Source organism: Geospiza fortis, unplaced genomic scaffold (assembly GCF_000277835.1).
Source record: "Geospiza fortis unplaced genomic scaffold, GeoFor_1.0 scaffold545, whole genome shotgun sequence".
Taxonomy (NCBI): Eukaryota; Metazoa; Chordata; class Aves; order Passeriformes; family Thraupidae; genus Geospiza; species Geospiza fortis.
Window position 1 is genome coordinate 362,518 of NW_005054628.1, and position 8,726 is coordinate 371,243.

The following is an 8,726-nucleotide window of genomic DNA, read 5'->3' on the forward strand; positions in this document are numbered from 1 at the left end:
GCCCGGCCGAGGGGAGCGGAAAGCAGCAAAGGCCGCTTAGTGCCGGTTTTGTGTTTGCTCATTGTTGTGGAAATATGAGAACTGGTGGCAAGGGCCTCGTCTATTGAGCTCTCGAGTCCCGGTCTGCTGTCAGGGGCTGTTTGAGATTGAGTGTTTTATTTTCTTTGATGTTCACATTGGAGAATAGGGAAGTGGGAATTAAACAACAGATGCATTAAGCCGTTGTTCTGGTAAAACAATAATTAGCACCTGATAAAATTCAATATGGGTCAAAATGTGCAGCACCCAGTCTCGATTCTCCCATTATGGCGCCGTGCAGCGGGTCAGCCTCAGGCACGAGTGGCCGCCCTTGCACAGGGCCGTGGCAGCGGTGGCACAGCTCTGGGGACAGCAGTGGCCCTGGGGACAGCAGAGGTGCGGCTCTAGGGACAGCAGTGGCTTTGGGGGACAGCGGTGGCTCTGGGGACAATGGTGGCATGGCTCCAGGGACAGTGGTTCTCTAGGGACAGCCGTGGCTCTGAGGGACAGCGGTCGCTCTGGGGACAGCTGTGGCACGACTCTGGGGACAGCAGTGGTTTTGAGGGACAGCGGTGGCACTGGGCACAGCAGTGGCTCTGTGGACAGCAGTGGCTTTGGAGACAGCACTGGCTTAGGGGACAGCAGTGGCACAGCTGTGGGGACAGCGGCGGCCCTGGGGACAGCAGTGGCCCAAGGTGTCAGCAGGTGTGAGCCCGCTGCCCTTGGCGCATGCCGTGGCAGTGGCTCTGCCCTCTGGAGTGGGCACCTTTTGTGCTGGTACATCTAAATGTGAGTAAGGTCAGACCACTGGGGCAGGAAATAAATGCAATTTTATTTTAATGTAGTTCATCACGCTGCCATTGTAGCTGGGTACCATGGGGGCTTTTCTCTAAAGGAGGGCCATTCATGGTTAAGTTATTTTGAACAAATAAGGAAAATGGTGGGTTTGGCAGTGGTTCTGCCTGGCTATGCTGTCTGCCATAGCAAACCTCTCTGCCTCATTTGAGGAGCCAGTATTTGGTAGTAATTATTAATCATACTATTTGTCATTCCACGATATAAGATGCAGATAACAGCCCTGAGCTGATGCAAAGTAACAAGGTTCCTGGTAAAAAGCATCATCTGTAAAGAGCTGGTGTTTAACAGTGACCCCTCCTCAGCTGTTGTACGCCACTTGAGCAGTATTTCCCCAAGCCACCACCTGAATGAAGGAATATCTTTAGCCTTTCCTCACCACCTTCATCCTCTCCTTCTTCTGGTTTTCCCTCAGCCTTACAACATCCCTGAGGATAAAACCCACCTCTGGACAGCACCACGCAGGGGCTGGGGCTGTGCCTCTCACAAGGTTTTGACAAGAGCGCTACCAGCTGTGGTTCTCACTCAGAGCTACAGATTTTTGCTCAAAGTGATCTTTGTGTCCAGAGCAGAAAAAATACCCAACCAAACAATTATTCAAAAACAAGTAATTTTGATGATGATGAGGATGATGATTATTAAATAGCAGTCATGTGAGTAAAGGTCATAGCACAGAGTGGCATTTTGCCAGGATAGGACAACTCACTGATTGCAATTGTTCAACCATATTAGCCCAGGCACACTGTGGTAATCGAAAAGTATCCAGAACTAATGTATAAATAACTGCCTGCTACCCCTGAGCTGGACCAGCACAGCTGTCCTGCACAGCTGAAACCTCCTCAGCTCTCAGGGAGATGCTAAGAGCTCTGGTACAATATTTTTACAGGCTACAGAGTGTTTATGTGTTGCTCTCTGAACCCTGGCTAAGTTAGGGAAGGAGGAAAATCCTTTTGTTTGTGCTCAAAGACAGCTTCAGTGTGTTCAAACTGTCAGATCCTCGGTGAGGAATGTGATGTCCTTCACACATTTCCTTCATAGAAATATTAATATAAAACTCAAATATTTACACACAGCATTTGAGTAAGAGGAGAAATGTTGAACCATTACACAGAACAGATTGTAGATTTTTCTGCAGACAATTATGTTACTGGTGGAATGAATAATAAATAATATCATTTCCATCACATCTGGGGAAAACACACTGTATGTGTCACAGGGTGACTAGCAAAAACTTGGATTTTATTTTGAGAGATACTGGTTGTGGTGCGTTTTTTTTTAATTAACACGCTACATCAAAATAAAAGAAGGCAAGAATTTGGGCACGAGTGAAAAATTTATTCGAAATCTAAAGAAGTGTTAATAGTAGTCATTTGCAAGTAGTCATGAGGCTTCAGTATTCGAAATTGCTGCAGCGTATTATGGAGAAGCCGTGGAATACTACATTTCTTTTTCTTTTCTTAAAATGAAGGTTGGCAAACCAAGTTGCTAATTGTTCAAATGAGTACGGTGCTGTTCTTATAAGAAGGTAAATTTCTAAAGAGAAGTGAAAGCCCTCCGCTGCAGTAGCTGTGTACCAAAATGACAAAAAGTGACAGAATTTCCGTGTCTGTCTGTGCCTCAGGGGCCATCAGAAATATCGTACATTTTGTAAAAGCATTAAGAACCTCTGAGAGAGTGATCTGACCTTTATTGACCACCAGCATGTTCTGATTTTGTTTTAAAGATCCACGTTTTCCTCTTTACCGTTTCTCGTGTGTCCCTCAGGTCAATTGTGTCGCTTCTGCGACTCAAAAACCTGCTTGGTTTTTTTTTTTTTTCCCAAGGGCTGCGCTTAGGACTTGGTATGAAAGTCTGGCAATTTAATAAAAATTAAAAGTGAAAAAAAAAAGCAAGTCATTGTAAAAATAGCAACATTAAAGCAATCTGTTATGGTTCTTGTTTACAACTCATCTGACATGAGGCTGCTGAGGATTATTACATGTAACAATTATATTTTGATTAGGAAAGAGATACGTACAAAAAAGATAAAATATTTCCGTTCGTTCATGAAAGGAAGGCACCTTGTGATTTAATTTCTAGAGCATTATGTGAATTTAAAATGTCAGAAAATGTAGAATTTAAATCCGCCCCTGTTTGTTTTGCAGCATTAATGCTTCCTACAGTCACGAACACACTGCTCTCCCAAACTTCTGCCCCTCGGAGAAAAAGGGCAGAGAGAAAACTGTTACTGGCTTTCTGACAATGGCAGGGAGTGTGTTAAACCAGTGTAAAATTCAATTAAACTGTCTAGCCGGGTTTTTGAAGCTGAAATGCAGACCCTTTCAGTTAAGCTTCTTATTTTCCTGTGACCGACACCAGTGGATACTGTGTTATGCCAAAACCAACAGGCTGTAAAGCACCTTGTTTCATGCTCCTAGCTGATCAATATTTTTATTTTCCAGGCTTGCCCAGAAATATGGAGGCAGTATCACCTAACAGTAAGTAGAAACACCTTTTTTATTTTCTTCTACACCCAACCTATTTACTCCTCTGTGAACTGCTGACCATAAAATATAGATAAGCATCTTCTCTGAGAAGATAATAAACATCTCAAGAGTTTTTGAACTGAAGAAGGCAATGAAATGCTGTCACTATTTTTTAAGCATCTTTAAAACTTCTGTTTTCATTTTAATACTGTAATAATTTAATTAGTGCTTTGCCTCTTTTCTCTCAGTGACCACATTTACACATGGAAAGAGCGTTAAATTTTAAGTTGGGGTGCACAGCAGAAGCAGTAATCCCATCTCAGATATCCCAGATGCTGGTAATTAGTCACTCTGTGTGACAAAGCTTTCTTCTTAGATGAGTGAAATAAATCTCAGTTAGAGTGGAGACATGAATTTGAGGAAAAACACCTCTTAAACTTTTGCAGATAATTTATAATTAGTCAGGATATAGCCGTGACTGCTTGTTTGGCCTGCCTTAATTGATTGTTAATCCCTGAAACAAGAAAATAAAACTTTGTGAATCTGTACCTGTTTATTACTTAGGATTTTTCCTCTTATGTAAAATAGATATAAAAATACAACAAAATGCATAGAAATTTGGTTAATATTGAAACCTCGAACAGTATTTAACCAGTAAAAACAAATTCTTGCATTGGCGTCACAGTTCTTAAATGTATTAATTTCTAAAATTGTCAAACATAAAAACACCTTTAAAAAATCGGGGATTTGTTGTTCCTCTGAACTTTTCATTGCTCCCCAGATCAGCCTTACACGAATTTCGCTGTTACAGATAATTAACCCCTGTTCTCTGCTCTCGACAAAGTAGAAAAGTTTCTCCACTACTTTTCTTTTTGGATCTTTGGTTTTTTCTCTGAAGCAGTAGATGGGATGTGCTTTATAATTTGTGCCTCCACCTCTTCATGGCAGTGGAATGCTCTTTTTTCTGCTTTTTTCTTCAAAACTCAATGAATAGAAGAAATCTGCACTTTAAACCTCTCATTTGTGTTTTGTGCATAATGATTCTAACACAAAGATCTGCCCTGGAAATCCTCCACCCTTCCTGAGAATTTACTTTTAACCAGATTTGGTAAAGAGTTTTTGTTGGTTTGGTTGGTTTTGTTTTGTTTTGTTTTGTTTTTAAAACATTATAAGCCAAAAAAAGGTGCATTCACTGAGTATTTTTGTTTGTCTTGGTTTGGTTTGGTTTTAAAATGGATGAAGGAAAAAGGTAAATGCTGTCTTTCTGTATAATCCCGAAGGGTGCACGTAAAAACAATTTCTGAAACGTTTATAGCACTTGGAACTTAATAGTCAGATAGCAATATTTGGTGCAGTAACATCCTGGGTTCTGTTTTTTACTGAGATAAAGATGTAAAGTAATTTTAATCCTACCTGCTTGAATGAAAATTCCTCAAAAAGTGCGTTGCTATCAACAGTTATAAAATATTTATGTCTGTAAAAAAAAAGCAGTGGGCAGCTTAAACTTGACCAAGCGCTGTGCCAGGGCAAAATTTGAGGTATCTTGAGGTAGGAAATTATTTCTGTGGATTTTTTAGAAAGCATTCAGGGTTTACACTTAATATAAAGTAAAGCTAAGAAAATGTGTCAAAACAAGTTCTTGTTAGAAAATGTAGTGGTTACAAATATGGGCATATTATTAAAAGTACTCCTTGGGAAATTTATGGTGCTTTTTAGGGTCATTTTGAAATGTGGTCAAATAGGCACACTCACAGATTAATTGGTATTGCATCAGGCCCTACCTTCCAATAAATTTTTACTTCCAATAAGATTTTTACTTTGCAGTGATTTGCAGTTTTTCTGCAAAGAATACACATTTCTGGCACGTGGGAAATGTTTTCCACCCCTTCATTTCTTGCATGGGAAGAAGAGTACCTTTGGCTCAAAGTTACATTAGCAGTTGGATAAGCCTGGAATTTAAAAATTTATATGGTAAAAGACATGGCTGATATTTGCAATAAGTAAATGAAAGGAAGCTGCATTCTCTGAATTGTTTACAATTTATGTTTTATTATTCCCTTTAAATTTTCTCTTTTGCACACAAAGCAGAGCAGAAGTAAATAATGTTCTGGCAAGAAACAAAACTTCTAAATTAGAATTAGAATTATATGTAATGTTTAAATGTATTCTATATATATAGCTGTAAGATTGTAACAAAAAGCCAAGTTTTTTTACTCTCATATCAGCACTGTAGTATTTCACCATAGAAATTATCGTACAATTTTCCTGTTGTAGGAAAATTAAATATTTTGGTACAAAGAGGAGAGCGGCATTAGGAAAAATACCACAGGTTTAACAGAAAACTGGTGTTGTGGCTGTCACTGCCCACAGAGGCTGCCCAGCTGTTGGGGGCCACAGGAGAGCTTTTCCTGCCCTTCAGCCAGGGGCACAAGCACTGGAGTTAAACTGGTTTTGGTAACTTGGTGGCCAGCGTCCCACATGTGCACGTCCATGTACGTGCAGAGGAACTGGGTGCTCAGTTTGGTGATAATACGCTGGATTTTGGCACCGTTCACAGAGGGCTGTCACAGAGTTTGTCCGAGTGTTTTGCCTTCTGTAAAGTATTCTTATTTAATTTCTATGAACGCTGGTGAATAACCAGCCGGCCTTCCCTGTCAGTCCTTCATGAGGCTGTTGGTTATTTCATTCATTTTGGGTCACTTTCCTAGGAGATGGACTGCCATCTATTGACTCCTCGGAGCCCCTGCACAGTGTGCGGGGCTGCTCGAACAATGACTCAATAACAAACCCTCTCTGCTCTTGGGCATGGTGGTGGGATTTGTTGACGTTGGCCATGGTGACAAATTTGAGCACATTGCAAATAATTTGTTGTATGGGCAGAAACATCTTATTCCAGCCAAAACAGACTGCCAGCGCAAGGAATCTTATGAAGAAGTGGCAAAAAGGATTGTAAGCAGAATATTTTAATTTGCCTTTTGATGGAAAAAAAGATTATCATAAGGCATGCAGTGAAGCTTAAATCTAAGGGCTGTGTGATAATCAAAGCTTTATAAGTGGCTGAAAGTACTTTCTTTGAACTTATTCTTTCAACTCTTTTAACTAAAATTATTCTGAAAAAAGAAGGCAAAGTCAGCAGAAAAATCCAACTCCCACTGTGGTTTAAAATACTATGTAATAACCTTTTTAAGATGGTGATTTAAAACTTTTACAGATCATTTTCATCACAACTACACTCCGAATTTCTCCTGTATCAGAGAACGGCAATTATATTTGTCAAAATATATTTCAAGTTTTATTCATGTATTTTGTGAATTAGTTCATACCCACTAAGGTTTATCAAAGGGGTTATTGTCAATCAAATAACAGGACAAAGACTTCTTTGACAGAGTCAGGATAAACAGTTTTGATCATAGCTTGCTGGAGTGTCAGTGATGATACATGTGATTTTTTTTGGGGCACAAGGCATTTGGAGGCCTTGTTGAGCTCTTTGTTCTGGGTTATGGGGAAGCTTTGCTTACAACTGTGACTTCCTAAATGCCAGGTGCTCCACATGGCCCTGAGAAGCACGGCCCATGTTCCACAAGACACGCCGTCACATCACCCCCTGTGTGCTCTACGGATACAGGGGTGCACACTGCAGTGTTATTTCACCCTTAGAGCATTGGGCTCTTGCTCATTCCCTTTCTCCTGTCACTTCAGATTTGAGCTATAAATGTAGTGATATTTATTATGCATTTTAAGTGAAGGCCAGGTTATAGCCCTCTAACAAACAAAAAAGACAAACCCTAAATCACACTAAAATATCGATTGAAAAACTTGTGGGAGGGCACCCAATGATTTTCTTTTGTTTGTTTCAGTTTTGCAGTTTATTCTTTAAAAAATGCAATATTTCCCCTCAAGTTTGACCTGCTGCCCGTGCCCCTCGCGGTGGTGTGGCCTGTGGCAGCTGCTGTCGTCCGTGGGCCCAGGCTGCGGAGGGGCAGCGCCGGGGGTCACATTCTGCATGGACAGCCCTTGTCCCCTCTGCTGCTGCTGCTGTGGGCAGCCCGGGGCTGCCTTTGTGTCCGGAGCGGCCTGCTGAAGCTGCTTCTTGTGGTAGCATCCACCCCGCAGATGACATGACTGGAGAAAAAGAGGAAATTTATTCATTTTCAGTGCCCAGAGACCGTGTTTTGCCCTGGGTGTGAGGTGCACTTGTGCCGTGAGGGCCCAGAGTGTGGATGGCAGCACTGGTGGGGCAGCCAGCCAGGGGCTCGGTGTTCGGCGTGTTTTGGTGTCAGAAGGAAACGGGCTGGCTACAATCTCACCACATCTTATTGTCAGAGTGGTTTGTGCCATGCAGGAGGGGATGTGGCCAGTTCGGCCTGGTACCAGGATGAGGGCACCATAGTCAAACAGGAGTGAACTGTGCAAGTGTTAGAATCCTCTTCAGTAAATAACAACTGAGTAAAGAAATTCTGTCCCTAAAATGGGCAGAGCAAGTTTTTTATTTTCCAGAGGTGTTTCTCTCGGTTGATATGTGTGTTAAAACATAAATCTCAGTGGGACGGAGTGTTTCCTTTCTGTAGGGATGTCTCATTTTTAAAACCCCTTGGTGCCCTGGTGTGGCTCCAGCCAGCCACACTGTCTCTGTCCCCTGTGCCCTGCCTTCACCAGCCTCGTCTGTGTGAAATTTCCCCGAGCAAGATGGCCACCAACAGAGCTTTAGAACCATCAGAATTTTTAATTAGCAGAAGTTACCATTTAACACGCTTTTTGACAGTTTGTTAATCTTACTTTTAATCCACTTACATAAAGGAAGGTGAACCAGGAATTGGCTGATTTGGCCCCGTGTATGAAGGACATGAAGGGACATGCATATTTTGTGTTTAAATGTTGTGCTCAGGTTTCTTTGTGTGCATGATTAAAATTCCTCGTCGCCTGCTACTTTTTTTCTGAAGTGAAACTGTAAGCCATATCCCTGGAAGTCAATTCCTCTCTGTTACACTGTGACTTCCAGAAGGAAAAATAAAAAATAATACAACTCTGGCAAAAAAATATTTAAGCTTGAGAGAGAGAGAGAGAGGACATTTGGTTTGCAGAGATTTTTTTAGGTGTTGAGCAGTGAGGAAAGGGATGGCTTTATGAGCGTTTTGGGGAGGAGGTTAATGCCTGTTTTCCTTACAGCTGTGGCTGTGACATGGCAGCAGGGCTGGCTCCACTGCCCATGACACAAAGCCACAGGCCATGGGGTCAGCACTCCTCTGGAATGCTTCAGCACCTGGCCAGTTTCTTTCCCGGTGCATCAAAGCTATTTCTAGCAGAAAAAAAAAAAAAACAACCTGTTTGTGAAATAGGCAATGTATTTCTCCTATTTTGGAATCTCGGAGTGGGCCCTCGTGCCATTGC

The 8,726-nt window shown here is 41.7% G+C and overlaps 1 protein-coding gene across 1 annotated transcript in view; it reads left to right on the forward strand.

The window, feature by feature from the left end:
• Window positions 1-8,726, forward strand: part of ZCCHC7 (zinc finger CCHC-type containing 7) — a 93,482-nt gene that overhangs the window by 69,016 nt on the left and 15,740 nt on the right. The window contains exon 7 of the mRNA XM_031064789.1: window positions 3,315-3,350. Within this exon, the coding sequence (XP_030920649.1) occupies window positions 3,315-3,350 (36 nt within the window). The remainder of the gene's footprint in view (window positions 1-3,314; window positions 3,351-8,726) is intronic.